The following is a 16,520-nucleotide window of genomic DNA, read 5'->3' as shown; positions in this document are numbered from 1 at the left end:
TTATCACCTCCCTGCAAAGCCTTGCGAGCTCGGACGTGAGTTCCCTGCGGCTCGTGCTGCTCCACGCTGGCGTATCAGCTCAATAGTTTCAAGATACAGGCGTCTCTTGGTGGTTTTGAAACTCTCAAACTTCTTCGTGCAGTCGTGAAGGTGTTTAACGTGCCGGTCGTATTCCTCGTCGATGTTGTACTTTGCAGAACCTTCCGAAAAGCCGGCTAGCGTAGCGAAGAGATCCCAGTTAATGATAGTTCTGGGATCTCGCTCTCTGAATTTGGCGGCTTTCTCCTCTCTCCTTGTGAAGGAGAATCTTCCTCGGAGGAAGCGATGGTCCGATCCCGTATAGAACTTTGGCACAACAGCGACGTACGTCAGGCAGAACCTTTTATTGACGATGATGTGGTCATTTCATTACGGTACCCTCCACCGGGTGACTTCCACGTCCAGCTTAGAGAGGAGAGCTTCTGGAACTGCTAGTTCCCATCGATCATAGTCTTGATGATAAACGCGGAAAACCTTTCTCCCTGCTCACTCCATTGAAGGCCGTGGGTCCCGATGTGAAGTTCCTCAGGCGTTCTTCTTGGGTCAACTTTTGCGTTGAACTCACCAATGACCTTGTAGAAGGCATGATCTTCTCGGTAGAACTTCTCCAGTTCCATATAGAAAGCTTCGACTTCTTCGTAGCTTGATGTTGGAGCGTAAGCAACGAAGATAGTCAAAGCTGATGTTGGGCCACATCTTCTCATCCGCAGACATCCGATTCGGGTCGTAAGTTGTTCGAAGGAGTCTAAGTTCTTTGCCATACTCGTGTTGACGAGGACGCCAACTCCACTAACACCTCTGTCGCATTTTCCCAAGAACAGTTCTTCTCCAGTTTCATATACGGCGTTGAGAGGGTGATGTCGTCTAGTCTCTGTCAGTCCGATGACGTCGTACTTAATCTTCTTGGCATCATCAGATCTTCGATGGCCGCTTCCAATGCAAGCGTACGTGCGTTATAAGTACAGATCGCCATCCTAGTCCTTTTCCGTTTCGGTAGCCTACAAGGCTCCGGCAACCCCGTCCTTCGTGGAGCTACCGTACCAGGCTTTCCTCCGGAATTAGGAGACTCTTTTCTGTTACTGTGACATGCAAAGAAATTTTAAAACCCATGGGCAGGTTGCAAGCCTCTAGTCCCATGAGTTTCTGGGAGAACTTTCGTTCTCCCGGTGTGGACATGTGGAGCTTATTTGTTGGAGGCGACTCCAAACCGCCTCCCTTGCACCTCCCAGTCACTTGATTGCAGGTTTTTGGCCGGATCGACGTGCGGGATACAAGGATGTTATGAGTCGGTCCTGGCTCAGCAGAAACAGGGAGCCCATCCCCTGAATCCACCCGCGCCTCTGGGCAGGCTGGCGACAAAGTTGCTTTTGGTCCGCGATTAGCCCCCTATTCGCCACCCGGGACGCGCCACGTAGCCTCGCGACTAACCGGCTGTACTGAGGGAGATCCGTGAGGGATGCAAGATACAAACCAAAATCTCATTTCAATACGTGCCGAAGGTAACCTCCCACACCGCACTGATAATCACCAGATGCGAACATAACTGTGAACAAGCGTGTTCCAGGTTTCGCCAGACATAAGTGTAGGAAAAAAGACGGAGAAGAATCACATGAAAAGACAAAAATACACACATAGAGCGAGTGTACATGGGTGTGGATAGTACATGTGGTAGTTGTTTTGCAAGTTCAAATTGGATTTCAAGTCCGAAGGATGGATACGGATAGTACACGTATAGGTGATCGGGTACAAGCTCCCAAAATTTACACTTCTCATCTTCTAAATTTTGTTCCGTATATCTTGATCTTGGGTTCAATTGCGGAGCAAAGATCCTATACAGTGAGCGTTCTAGGTTAACTAGATGAGTTTGCTTACATGTATCCACTTTGCATGTTGAAATGGGAATTCGCATCGAATTAATTTTTTGCCTATATAATGGGATTGCTGCAATCTCTCTTATGAACTGTCTATACACGTAATTTTGGCAGAACTACATTTAAATGCAACGTTAACAATTCAGCTGTCTCTAGTAGTAGATGAGGACATAGTTTGCAAGTGTCACAAAATCGAAAGTGATGAGATGCCTTGATTCAACTGAGCCTTCCACTCCCTGGATTCGTAGGACACTACTCAGCTCTCGGTCTAACATCCATTTGCTTTTTGGCTCGGTCCTTACGTGATGCCGCTTATTTGCATTTGCTCCAATTGTCTTTTTTACGTGTTATAATATTGAGATCTGATTGCTATGTGATCCCATGGTTCATGCAACTAAATGAAGATGTACTTCTACCAACAACATCTACATAGTGTAGTGTGTGACTCCATCAAGTGATCCCTCAACCTCACAAGGACGAACCTTTGAGATAGAAAAAAAAATGGTAGACATCACATGACAAAAGTAGGAAAATCGAACTGCGGAGGTCGCAGGATAGGACCTGATATTTCTATATTGCAAAAATTCAAAACATTAAACAACCCTTTTGTTATGTTTTTTGATCATACACATGCAGGAAGCTTACAGTGTTGGGTGTTCGAAGTAAGACATTCAGCAACCACTTCTTTTGTTAGTAGATCTTCAAGCTGCTCGCGAGGTGCCTCAACGGGTAAGCATTCGCACAGTTCCAACATTTCTTCAAGGGTTTTTCCAAGAGCTTCCTGTATACATAGCTTATTTCGCCACAAAGCATAGCTTTGAAGAGGTTTAAATAAAAAATAAGCAATGCTCTATATATAAACCTGGACATCCTTTAAGCGCCACGAGCGAGGATTCGTTCCTGTCCCATGGTTCTTCAGTAGAAGCTTAAAACCATTAAAATTCACTAACTCACTAAAATTCACTAACCTCACTAAAGAAAAGTCAGTCCAAATACTTGCACAGATCAAAGTCTTCTAAATGAACTAAAAATAGTGGATATAACAGTACTCGAGCCTGAAAGATCCTCAAATATAATGAAATGTATCCGTTGAAAAAGTCTCGAAAATGATAGAGTTAAAGTTTTCAACGGAAAAACTTCCAAACGAGCACTTTGGATACTATCTACTGAGAAACAAGCGCAAAGTGTGAAATGCATGAAAACGAAGTTTTCTAAAACTGTACAGCGTAAAACTAAATTGCAAGAAATTAGAGTAAGCAATGTTGGGCGAACCATCTATGAACGTATAGCGCGAATGTTCATTTCGAACGCGTTTTTGCCACTTACAGTTATGCACTAAACTAATCTGGGGATATCGTGTCGGGAGGGAAAGTCACCAAGGGGACGGAGATCTCAGAATTTAGAGAATTTACCGGGATGCGAACACTTGACGACTGTGTAGCAGTTCACAATAAAAATATATATTGTGAAGTTAGCTATAAAAATTAGAGTATTGTCTCTTCAAAGACATAACTTCGCTATCGATTACTACATCCGCAAGGAAAAAAACATAAAAGAAAAAGCGCAGAAATGAAAATTCTGAAGAGATCTACAGGAAAAAGAAATATTTCATTGCGAGCAACAACAAGATATCAGAGAAAAAGGACTTCGACGTGCAAAATAAGAATAAAGTTCCATTTCGAAAAAAAAGGCGCTGGTGATCAAAAATCAGAAACTTTAAGGAACTGGAAGGCGAAGTTGAATTAGCTGTGAATAAAAGTACCAAGGAGCAGTGAGAGCGCAGCAATGTGCACGAATAGTAAATTTTTACGGATAAAATCTATTTGGGGGTGGGAAGAGCGCTGTTGTAATCGAATTGCTCTTTTGAGCGGTTCGTTCATAGAACGTTCATGATTTAGTTATTCACCTCCAGTAAGCTTGCAGGAGAGTTTGGCAAAGCATAAGCATAAGCAGTTCCAGCTCTATCTTTCTTTGTTCTCTTAGTAGCTTTATCCTATGTCATGGATCCATGAAGACTAATGCTTAGGCTTTAGTCTTCATGGATCCATGACATAGGACATCTTCATCCCCCGACCAACTCAGCTATTCACTTTCAGTGGTGAACTGTCAACTGATGAAGTTTTCTTTGAAGAAACTTGGGAAAACACTATACCAGGTGACATATAACAGCCGAAGAAATTCTTTTCTTGATAGAGCAGAAGAGGTGGAAGACACAACCTAAGTTTCTCTTGCTAGACAATTGGAGATATGATAAAAGAGCACTTAAGAGCTGGTCAACAGTGCGCTGCTCAACCCATTTTCTAAGAAAAAAAAAACTAGGATTGTCTTCGACTGCACTTATTTAACGGTCAGTATTTCGTTAGGTTTTCACCCAAGCAGGTTATACTGTAAAAAATTTTTGACGTGACAATTACAAAAGCAATTGATTTCTCCATTGTTGAAAACTTGGCCACAGACATTCACAAGCAAAGCGCCCAATGGCTAATCAATGTGCGGTCAGTGATGCCGAACATAAATGGATTGAATGAGGTTTCAAGAACCTGGAGACTCCCTTTCCAGGCTAACAACCCTTTACACAAGAAACGACTTCGCTTTAATAGTGTTCGGCCCCTTTCTGCAGCACCTATGACGTGCACAACCTCACAGACAGCATGATCTGCGAAGAATTTTCCTGATAAAATGTTAAGCAATAGAAAAATATCGGCACACATAGGTTTTCATTACTTCAAGCATGCAGTAGAAGAATTTCTGAACCAAATAAAAATTCTTGTACATGAATTTGTCACGAATTCAGTCAATGTAACGTACCTTGCCTGCCAAACGCCCCTCCGAAACGCGTTCGTTGTAATGTGAAGTGGCAGCCTGAAACGAGATATGGAATCTAACATTTTTAAATTAAAACACAGTGTAAGAGAACTGAAACCTTATTGAGAGCCTCTCCACAATGAAGCACAACGAAAGAGGCTAGTGGTGGCAAACTGATTACCCGAGATTTGAGAGGGAAAAAGTCAATCCTGAGTGCGCTTCCCTTCACAGCCAAAACCTGAGTTTTTTTTTTTTTCAGAGATGACTCAATAAACACAATCCATTCCAACATCAGTAATGAATAACGATATTACAATAACTGTTTCTCAGCAGAAGCATTTCATCTGATCTCTTGCCTGAGATTAAGGAAAATGTAGGTCTCTTTCTTCGCCTAAACATTGTTTAAAGGTGCGCATTTGGGAAGCGTATACACAAAATTCAGAGAAGTGTTAAGGCTGACGATAGTGATGCATATTCAATTGAAGGGCGAAGAAGGCAGCACGTCGCGTGTGTGTGTGTACTGAGAAAATTTTGCAAACTGAATCATGTTAAACACACTGAATCATATGTGATACTAATTTAATAGTACGCTTAAAGTTTCAGCGTCGTCGCCTTCGCCAGAGCCTGGAAAGTCAGATCACTTTTAACATATCAAATGCCTCATCTAGGTCATCACTGCACAAGATGCTACATCAAAAACCGAAGTCAAAAGAGCCTAAGTCGTTGTGCTTACCCAAGCAGCCAAGTCGCCGTGATGTTAGCGGACCTGACAAAATCGCTCGGCTAATACTAAGTAGGATGTGACTCACATATGACCCCGCAGATCAAAACCCGCATACGTCTTGATAGAGCAAGGTCGTTGATCATGGTCATGAACTCTTCCTTTCTATCCATTTTTTAGACTTTTAGAGTTTATCCAAGAACGCCTCGAAAACAGTGTTTCATGAAACATTCAAACGCAGCACAACAATGTTGGTACTTTCTTCCATAAAGCATAAATATTGTCGATCTGACAATCGACAATCTTTGAACCAAGATTCAAAGAGGGTCGAACTTTTACGCTTCAGAATATTCATCACTTTTGGTACAACAGTTCCTATCCATATTTATGAGAGTTGACATTGTTATTGTAATAAATTTAATAGCATTCAATTTGCGTTGAAGCATCGAATTCACTGATTTATTTATCTCTAATCCGAGGTACAGTAAAAAAACACCCATACGGTTTTCCAGAAATACTCCGATTCCGAACATGATTATTGGGAGTAACCGAAAAAAAAAGTTTCTGAAAGGTTCGTTCATAAGAAGTTGCAAAAAAGCCCTCAGTTAACTGAAGAACATTGCAACCTTCTGAGTGTTCTCAACGGTGTACACTGAGAGATCAGAGCTGTAACAGGGCAACCGACTTTTTTAGCATAAAAAATAATCATAAAAACTTGCACCTTCTTGCAAATTGGTTAACATGATTAATATAAGCAGATAAGCCGCTTATGCTCAAGTTCAAGAACGAGCAGTACCTCAGCAGCTTGGTCCATCCCACCTCCGTGTGTTCCTACATAGTGTTCAGCAATAGCACAAAGGTCGGCAAGATCTTCCCTAGATAAGTGTAAAGAACAGTTGGATTGCAAAAGTAGGATCCTAACAATGTATTACTTCCTAATGCTTTCAAATGTTTCCTTTGTGTGAATCATCCACGCGGTAAGAGCAGCACTGCAAACTAGCGAAGAACTGCTCGAGAGACCAGAAGACGGCGGAATTGAACCTGTTTATTCCGGCCGTTCAATGGAACCCACGGCGCTGAAACAAACTGCATGACCTACCCTCCACTAACAAATCGAATCCAATCTGGTCACAATTCAGTCTCTCCATGACGCCCTTCCAGCCGCAAAGTACATAGTCGTACCATTTCGGAGGTGAAGCTCCTGACCATTCGAAAGGCAAAGATACTGTGTGTTCACTGCAAACAGTGCACAAATTAGTCAAACTTGAAGTGCCTATTCCTGGAGTGGAATTACGATCTAGTTCTTCCACAACGCAAATCACTGTAGTAAGATGTCTAACGGTAACTTTACTCTTCATTGCGTGACGCATGAGCGCCCCATATCGCAAGTATCGCAAATATCCAGAACTGATGGCAAATGCCTTTATCACAAACACATTTTCGTGTTCGTGATGCGGCGGACCAGTTTCCTAAGAATTTCATTGCTCTATTAGAGAAAGATAAGTGAGAATACATAGTCGTGTCAAAACGACATGAAGCAACGGAAAGTTGTGTAAGCGGCTGCGCTTGAAGCGGTGAGGTGTAGACAGCTGATGGAATCGAGGCGGCACCATGGCGAACTGCAGAGATAGGTGGCGGTAGCGAGAATCCTTACACGATCCTAACCACTATGCTCCATCGCGCCAATTGGATAGCCGCTTACGCAACTGCACCGCTCTTCATGTCGTTTTGACCCCACAGAGTATTGTGTGCAAGTACTAAATTTTCAAAGTGACGTGTAACTTGTGCCGTCCAGATAGTCCTTGCCCATTTCTTCTTCCTTCTTCTTTGACGTGGTAGCTACTCGAACAAGCAATTGCTTCGACAAAAGAAGATACTGAGGAGTTGGAGAAAGTGAGAACAAATTTCCCTATGGTATATATATATATATATATATATATATATATATATATATACTGATTTCGGAGTTTTGTTCCCTCTTATCTTTGCTTGGAACTTTGCACCACCACCATTCTTGGACAAACTTCGCTCCGAAAAAATTGTAGCGGAAAGTAAAACAGAATTACACTATATATTAATGCCAGAGCGATGCATGAGTCCAGGTTTGAAACAACTCACAGGGACTTCTGAGTGTATCTACATCCCCATCTTAAATGCGAGCATTTAACTTCACTACAACCAACTTTTTTCTTCGAGTGCTCTTCTAAGGGATAAAATATCTGGCGTTAATCAATCCGCTTGAGATGCGCCACCACGTTCACTTCTATTCGGAGTCGCTTGAGGTTTACGAACGTAGAACTGGCCTATACAATGACTTGCGATGGCTAGCCGATGTGCCAAGTCAGTGTTTTTATCCTCCCAGACAAGTCTGGTACCAATTTATCGACCCCGGAGGGATGAAAGGCCTGGTGAACACTGGGACAGATTCGAACCTCCGATCGATCGTGCAGGTATCCAGGACCTCTAACCGCTACAGTACACCCGCCAAAACAAAAAAATCAACTCACTTTACGTGCCACGTGCAATCACATTGTACAAAGATTAAAGGACTGTGTCCAAGTTGAAATCAAATGTAGGGAGCAGCCTCAAACGCTTTTTCTCGTTTGAATATTTGGCTTTCCCTGTTTTAATGTGTTGATACAACCTGTAAGTCAACAATTTTGATACAACCTGTAAGTCAACAATTTTGACACAACCTGTACAAGGTGTAAAGTAGTGGTTTTGTATTTGGCTCCTGAGCACCATTTTCTACTGCATGTACATTTCGCGTAAACATGTTGCACCGGTACGACGCAACCTAGATGTGCGCGCACTCGTCCGTTTCCGCAGGACACGAAAAGTTCCTCGTAGTTCTTTCTTGCACGTCTTCTAGTAGTTGTCAACTTTTTTCATGAAACAATACATGAAGAAAATTACGCAGCCTTGGCAAAGTCATTTTACATAAGTTTTATCTGTTGTCTTGCCGTTTGCCCTCCAAAACTGAAGCACTACTTCGAGCGCAGCCGAAGGCGAGCAACAGTACTATGCTTCATGTCGTTTTGACCCGACTATATATTCATCCTACAAGAGTTACTAACTTATTCTCAGCGACAAAGGCTGAATTATTTGCTTTAATAGTTGAAGAGAAAATTATTTGCGCACTCTCTTGGCGAAAGTACAACGTTGAGAAGTAAAGAAAAAAGAACGAACGGATATTGTTCATTCACATTCGCAATTCGAATAATCCCCTTTCCGTTGGGAGCAGCAAGAGTTTCAGTTCCCTCCTCTGTTGCTATCGGAAAAACTCCATACCCATGATAATCGATGTGTTCTCCTAAAATACAACCTCAAAGAAAAAACTCTCTAAGCATTAAAAAGAAGCTTGTTTCTATCCATACAAACAACGGAGAAGTTAAAAACATCTAAGGCGATAACCACTGCAATCTTAAGGATTGCAAAAAAAAAATGAACATGGGTTATGAACCAAAAGCGGTGCTACATCCTAGCCAGGAAGGAGATGCCAGACATCCTGCGCTACGAGTAAATAAGAGACTTCTCGAGAAGTAAACGGAAAAGGTGAAAAGGGTGCATATTTAAGACAGAGAGAACACAACAAATGCAGCAAATGTACACAGTTTCAGTGCATGGATGCGTTAGTCGGAGCCGGTGCTCTGACCCCTTTCACTTTTGAACGGTTAGGGAAAGGATCTCCTTCACTTTTAAACGGTTGGCGAAACTATCCTCTTCACTTTTGGACGGCTATCGAAAGGACCCCCTTCACTTGAGCTGCACCCCATGCGCTGAACCCCCTTCACCTGAAGAGGGTCCAGCTTCTCCCTATCGCACCTACGGTAGTCGGTATCCTTCACCGCTTTAATTTTTCTTTACCAACCTTGTTCAACCAGTTTCGATTACCGATGTTTTGATACCCGATGTATATGGCATCTTCCAGCAGACTATCGACTCCATAATCTCTACAATCAACGTGTTGCTTGCCACGTGATGTCACCGGCTACACTAATCCCGAGCACAAAGCCAATTTGAAAGCCCCTTTCTCAAGAATATCCGCCTGTAGCTTCTGCGTCCGCACCGACAACTGCAGGTTCCTGATGTCCCAGCTCACCTATAGTTGGTCAAAATGGTACGAAGCGCTGTGCACTTCCGTAAGCGGTTGCGCTCGAAGCGGCGCGGTGGATATGGTGGTAGAAATCTAGGTGCGACCATTGCGAACTGCAAGGATGGACTCGAACCTTACCGCTCCACTGCGCCAACTCGAAAGCCGTTTACGCGACTGCGCCGCTCTTCATATCGTTTTGACCCAACTATACACAGTATTGTGTGCAACTCTCAAAAAGACATAACATATGTAACATGTCCCGTGCAGAGGGTCAAAACCGAATCGCCCAGGTCCGATCATTCTTTAGTCGTATCAATTACTACAGATCTTTTGTCCTTGAGATGCGCCATTTACTCCTTCGATCGCGCCAAAGAAGTACTCACCTTGGATTCGCTCTGTTCGGAAATCCCACTGTTATACTTGACGTCACTTCGTCCTGCTTACAGATCACAATCCCAGCCATCTTCGGATCTAGGAAAGGACTCTCGGCTTTTACTGCGAACCAGCTTCAACGCTGGAGGTTCACATTCTTGCAATTTCGACATCGAGCCTAGGAACACCAAAGACGTCGGACAAGCTGACGCTGTCATCAACGGCTGCCAAAGACATTCATTTGCGCGACAGCATAACGACCTAGCAAGAGTGCCTATTTTTTTGAGACCACATAGTCTTTGCTGCTCTCTCGCCTAAGCGTTTCGGGTACCTGAAGTCAAGTCAACTTCGCCGAATTCCATACCGTTCGCCATGGTTTCACTTTCAAGAATAGGCAAGCTTTGAAGAACCTTCAAGTGTCCGCTCCAGAAGATGAAAAACAATGACCGACTGATGATGCTCTGCGGACATATTATTATCCAAGTAGCATACGTACACACCGTGTGCTGCTTCATCTGATGAGTGCTTCCAGCCGAGAAATCTATTGAACGTCTTCTTCTAATCTTCTAAAAGGTACCAAAAACAATGGTCCGACTAATGATGCCCTCCAGACATTCTTCTTCACATATCGAAGCACGCCACAGCATCCAACCCATTCCATCTTCCTTCATTGTCGCTGGTCGCGATCTGATGACTGCTTTCGGTCTGTTCAGCGGTCTGTCAACCGTACCTTCTTCACCTGCAAGAGTCAAGAGGACCTCACTAGTGATGCCCGTATGCAACTGCTAGGCCACCACCACAACAAGAGCGATGTTAATCGCACAAGCTGCGCTCTCTGCTGAACCAACCGATACAACCGCTTTCCACAAATTTTTCAAAATGACCTTTGCGCTAAGTCTTATCACAAAAGTCAATTTTAGCGGGTTAATAAGGTGTGATTCCTATTAATTTAGGTGATCCTTGTAAATGATGTATGTAATCAAATTAATTTGGATCATCAGGTGACCATATCTTATTTAGGGATGTCGTTGTAGATGGTGAGTTGATTAACTTTGTTCGATTACCACTGCTAACCACGGAAACAACAACTATCTCCAAGGACGCAACAGTAATGAAAACAAAACCAATGCAAGGCCGGATTGGAGACGCATCGCGTCCTTGGTGAAAACGTACACTGCTCCCTCTCTCCACAGAGCGCGACAAGGGGTTCCCCTTTTCCTTCTTGTTTTCCGTAGTGTTTCTCTTTTATGATATAATAGTTCCTGAAAAGGGTTACGTTTCCTAAGCAAACTTCTTTTCCAACAATTTTGCTATTTGCTGTGCTCCTAGGGAGTCTCTAAATCTTAGTTCGCAGAAATTTAATTACGGTGCTGTTTTTTACGTGCGATTTGCATCGCAAGGAATCTCTTCGAGAACCTCAGCTTGCAGGAATCGGATTTCTGCTCCAATTTTCTTGTAAATGTCCACAGTTAGCATTATCTTAAGATGGATTTTGGGATTTCACTACAGTTACGATATCACTACAGCTACAGTTACGAAAAAAAAAACCAATCATACGCACTGCACAAAGAACTGAAGGAAATAAGTCCCTACAAATTAAGAGCTATAAGGGTGCCCTAGCAGCAAAGCAAACTACAGAACGAATGTAGAAGAATTTTGGTAAGACTACGTATTTCTTCTCATAGTTTATTTTAAAAAAGATGAAGAGCCACAAAAAAGGACAGGAGATTGTTGCGCTCTGCGGAGAGGAACCTGTGCGCTCCTACACCGAGAATGCGTCACATCGATGCAACACGTTTCGCACTGAATGAATCTTTGCTCTTCGTATCCTATTGAAAACATAAGAAAAGAAATGATCTGATTTAATACGACTCATCGGTGTTTAGTACTCCAATAGGTGCGTGAAAGGTTACTGTTCATTGTTGATACTGAAGACGTAGTATTTCAGTGAAGAAACCAAGCGAAAACAAAAGGATGAGAACAATAAAACAGCTTACCGATAAGATTCACTCTTCCTGGGCAAAAAACCCTTACTACTGGTGAATGCCCAAACACATTCTGGAACACTGCTATGTTGCTCATGTCAGCTTTCCTGATGTAAGCGATAAATGACAAAAATAGAACAAAATCCACTAGACGCGTACGGAATGAAACTGGAACGATCACCAAAATCGAACGACCGTACAAGTTATTGCTCTCTGTATATGATCAATACGAAAGTTTGGCACAGAATGTGCGATATCAGTCAGCGGTGGCGAAAACAGTATCTAAACTCACAGCCGACTGCGACACACTCCGCCCCGTGGACCAACACTAAAGCGCCGCGAAATTCGAACGTGACTTCCTTATTTGGTTTATCAGAAATAAGAACCGTAGGAGTTCTTTGATGAGCACCTTAAGGCACAAAATTAAAATATTACGAAGTTGACTTGGTGTGGAAACCTGATGGGAACATAGAATTCGGGATGAAGATTACGCCCATCTTTCCCTAGTCGTCCTGAAGAACGGCGTCAGAAGCCACGCTTGTTCCTACGCGGTGCGTTGGAACGCGCCCTCCTTGTGCACGCTCCGGCCCCTTCAGCGGTGTATATATTAGTCTTTCTTGAAACTTCTGTAAAAAGAACTCATTGATCTATAGTCGAGTCAAAACGAAGCACGGACAGTTGCGCAAGCGGCTGCCCACGAAGCGGTGCGATGGAGACAGCGGTTGGAATCGAGGTGGGACCATGAGGAAATGGCAGTAGCGAGGATCTTTACACGATCCCAACCCCGCCGCTTCGACCGCAGCCGCTTGCTCAACTCTCCGTGCTTCATGTCTTCTCGACTCAACTGTACGTCCGCTCTCTCGTGGCTGCGGCGTATGCACAAGGGTGGAGCATTCTCACGTTTCTCGTGGGAAAAACACGATTTCTCACGACATTTTTTGAGAGGAGTTGAGCAGGAGCACGCTTATATTCGCAATCTACGCCCTGAACTCTATATTGTCCATCAGGTTTCCATGAATTTCATGTTCAAGGATAAAGGATGCACTGTGTTGCGCTATTCAATCCGCTTGGATGCGCTTCCGCCTTCACTTCTCTTCTGAAGTTTACGAATGTGTCAGTGTGCTAGCCGATGCACCAAGTCAGTGTCTTTTCAGCGCATTTTCGTGATACGTTGCCTTCAATGCAGTTCCGCAGAAATATAGGGCCAACTAATCCAGAAAAGATGTGAAGAAAGCTGTGAAGAAAATGAACTCACTAAAAGCGTAAGAAGTAGTGTCATTCGTCAGTTCTGTCTTGGTACATTTACATTTATAAAGCGCACTTGTACTTAACTTGAAGACGTGTCTGTACAGCTATCAAATTATCAAAGTCGAACTACGTCAGTTCAAGTGGGATCTGTGTGAGCTTTGTTTGAAGTAGAACACGAGATCTCAGTTACCTGGTCGTTTCCAACTCCAATAGGATCCCAAGAACTTCTGTTGGATGATAGGGAATACATCCTCCCCCCATTCAACTTGTTGGCGAATTTCTTAGAGAAGTTTCTCTCCGTAAGGTTAGTCATTTGGAAGGACGCGTTCTATTCGTCATAGAAAGAACAAAGAAGTTCTGGGAATAGCCGTTCAGGTACTTTGGCTTTTTTCTAGAGCTTTTCGCATCCAAAAGTATGATTGAAATCCTGCAGGTGGTGTCTGTTTCCCCAAAAAAAAAGAAAGAAACTCTACCTGTGTAATCTCAGCTTCAACAGATCAATCCCAACAAATTATTTTTATCTGGTAACCCGAGGCGATGCGGTGGGGTAGTGTCGTTGGGGGGAGGGGGGCACTCAGTGACGCCCTTATTTCTCGAAGTAAATAATCAAATCAATCGGGGCCCTGAGGCCTGAGCATTAGTCTTGGAGGATCCATGACACAAAAGCTAAAGTTACTAAGAGAAAAAAGTAAGTTAGAGCTTCGGGAAATAATAGCGACGACACTTTATCCTGCAGTGGGACGTAGCGAGGATGACCCTCGCTAGCACCACTCACTGCGTCTGTCCGCGATGGTCCCATCTCGGCCCCAGCCGCTAGCTTCACCGCACCGCTTCGACCGCAGGCGCTTGCACTACAGCACCGGCTTCATGTCGTTTTACAACCTGAGTAGTGTAGACTTGCGTAGACGGTGCGCTCGCGGCGGAATGCTCGCTCTTCCGCACCCCGACTGTAGTTCTCAGAACGGGAGCAACCTCTTTCTCTACTAATCTGCCAGTTCCACCTTATCTTTTTCTTTTTTCTGGCAAGATGTCAATGTCCTATATTGATACTTGTGGGTTCAACGAACATTTTGTAGAGTTGTATTTGTTCTACCAACAGTTTCAATAAAGTTCTTGAAGTCATACTTCGAAAGAAAGTTGAATCTAATCGTTCTTCTTTTTCATAGTAGAGTATTAAGAATCTCTGCTGTCTAGACGCTCCAACGCCTCAGGCCATCCAGAAATTCCATCTATCCTTTCCTGGGTTTGTCCAGATTTGCTCAAGAAGAATAAAAACACTGATATCAGTCAGCAAACCAAGCCATCAATCGTTTCGTACGAGGACATCCCCATATCAGCAGACCATCGCCAACAATTACATACACGTATTCTCGAATTCTATTCATGAATCTCAAGCGATTCTAAATTGATGTCAAAAGAATGGTTAAATCTTAGTAGGATTTCACCGACGCCAACCACGTCATCACATAGTCCTCATATTAAATATTAATATTATACTATAATATTAAGTAGCACGTAAATTTGTGCTGTAACATGGAGTTCTTCGGTTCTAATGAAGTAAATGAGGTGAGCAAAGTCGAAATCTAAATGCTAACAAGGATATTCCACCTCGACCGCAGCTTCCAGTTTGACCGCTCCACTTCGAACGCGTCCGCTTTCGCAACTACACCACCCTTCGACCCGACCACACTAATCATTAGGAAGAAGATCATCCGGTAATACACTGCACAATTGCGTCACATAATCCAATCACACACAACCTTGGTATTCAACAGTTTGTACCCAGTTCGTCGCCAATTTTGTACTCCGACTTTCCGAGACAAACTACAGGTGTTTCTTTAGTTAAAAACAGGTTTTTCTCTGAATCATATCCATTTACAAATACGATAGCAATCATAATCACTATTTTCTTCGTCTCAGTAACCTTCATTTATTTGCTATGCAGTGAGCCAGCGCTTGAACCGTTTTTTTAGGTGAAGTGATAAATACAACCATCGCACTTCCATTTCGGTTTTTCATTATAATAGCAGAAAGTAACATTTTCTGCAGAAAACACCTTTTCCACATCCACTTCTTCAACGAAATCTCATTGACAGTAGTAACATGAAACATGAAAACGCTTTAGAAGCTGCGGTTAACTATAAACACCGCATCGCTTCGGGTTACCAGATAGAAATAATTTGTTGGAATTGATCTGTGGAAGCTGAGATTACGCGGATAGAGCTTCCTCCCTTTTTTTGGGAAAGAGACACCACCTGCAGAATTTCAATCTTCTTTTTGGATGCGAAAAGCTCCAGGAAAGAAAGCCAAAGTACCTGAACAGCTATTCTCAGAACTTCCTTATTCTTTCTATGACGAATAGATTGATTTGATTTTAGTTGATTGATTTATAGTAGGGTCAAAACGACATGAAGCACGTACGCAATTGCGTACGCGGCTTCTTTCGAGGCGCTTCGTTGGAGCGTAGTGGCTAGGAGCGCGGTGAAATCCCTGCTGGCACCAGCCATCGCTGCAGTTTGCGACGGTCTCAACATGGTTCCAACTGCTGCATCCACCGCGCCATTTCGAGCGCGTACGCAAATGCACCGCAACTACACTCGTGATTCATGTCGTATAGACTATAGCTATTTACTTCCAGATATACTTACTCTCCTACAACAGTACCCCGGCGGAGCGCAGCAGCTAAGATCAAGGTGGGGCTTACTAGCACCATTCGTCGCTTCGATGGTTCTACCTGGCTCCCAACCCCAAGCTTTGCTCCGTCCGCTCGAGCCCAACCGCTTACGCAACAACACCGAGCTTCATTCACGTCGTCTTGACGAGATACCTGTGTTGTCGCTGATCTCTGGCCACCATAGTTTCTGCCTTTCTATTTAGCGATTGTTTACTCCAAATTTGTTTTCACTGTTTGGTTGATTTCGTTTTGCGACATCGCCGAAAAGGTAGTTCAGGGGCACTCAACATTGCTTTAAAGGCACCACCCTACGAATCTGGGGTGGTGCAGGTTTCAGGTGGGTTACGCCTAACGGGCTCGTAGATTGTGGGGAAGAGGGTGATTCCGTCCATTTCTTCGCAATTGCCCAGCGTTCCGGGACACTATTTCCTGCAGCGAGTTCGACTAGAGCGCGTCAGCCTTCTGGATGCTCCGCATCTTCCGGGCCGTTTTTTACGGAGAAATGGACGGAGTCACCCTCCTCCCCATAATCTACGACCCAGTATAGGCATAACCCACGTGAAACTCGCACCACCCAAAATCCATGGGATGATGCCTTTAATCGAATTGTAGAGCGCAAAAATCGTCCTTATAGCAATAAAACTGTTCTCCATTAGCAAATGGGAAAACTTTACTAAACTCCCAAAACAGGCTTACTGGAAGTGAATAG

The 16,520-nt window shown here is 43.5% G+C and overlaps 1 protein-coding gene across 3 annotated transcripts; it reads right to left on the bottom strand.

Moving 5' to 3' along the window:
* Positions 1–3: 3 nt before the first annotated feature.
* Positions 4–15,644, bottom strand: RB195_006391 (uncharacterized protein; the record flags this gene model as incomplete). 3 transcript variants are annotated; one of them, XM_064179447.1, is made up of 14 exons in its annotated part: positions 4–379; positions 514–957; positions 1,076–1,361; positions 2,556–2,691; positions 2,773–2,835; positions 4,719–4,772; positions 4,834–4,953; positions 6,233–6,311; positions 6,369–6,477; positions 6,536–6,672; positions 8,626–8,749; positions 11,902–11,996; positions 12,182–12,217; positions 15,559–15,644. In XM_064179447.1, the coding sequence occupies 14 exons, from the start codon at positions 15,642–15,644 to the stop codon at positions 4–6; spliced, it is 2,145 nt and encodes a 714-aa protein (XP_064036400.1). The 3 variants fall into 3 exon arrangements, with proteins under 3 accessions (XP_064036400.1, XP_064036402.1, XP_064036401.1); XM_064179445.1 differs by lacking the exons at positions 4–379; positions 514–957; positions 1,076–1,361; positions 15,559–15,644 and adding exons at positions 2,422–2,471; positions 12,347–12,386 and having other exon boundaries at positions 11,902–12,057; positions 12,182–12,298; XM_064179446.1 differs by lacking the exons at positions 4–379; positions 1,076–1,361; positions 2,556–2,691; ... (8 more) ...; positions 12,182–12,217; positions 15,559–15,644 and having other exon boundaries at positions 471–800.
* Positions 15,645–16,520: the final 876 nt, after the last annotated feature.

This window comes from Necator americanus, chromosome I (assembly GCF_031761385.1).
Source record: "Necator americanus strain Aroian chromosome I, whole genome shotgun sequence".
In the NCBI taxonomy this organism is placed as follows: Eukaryota; Metazoa; Nematoda; class Chromadorea; order Rhabditida; family Ancylostomatidae; genus Necator; species Necator americanus.
Note: the sequence above shows the minus strand (reverse complement) of the source record. Positions and strands in the feature narration are given on the sequence as shown.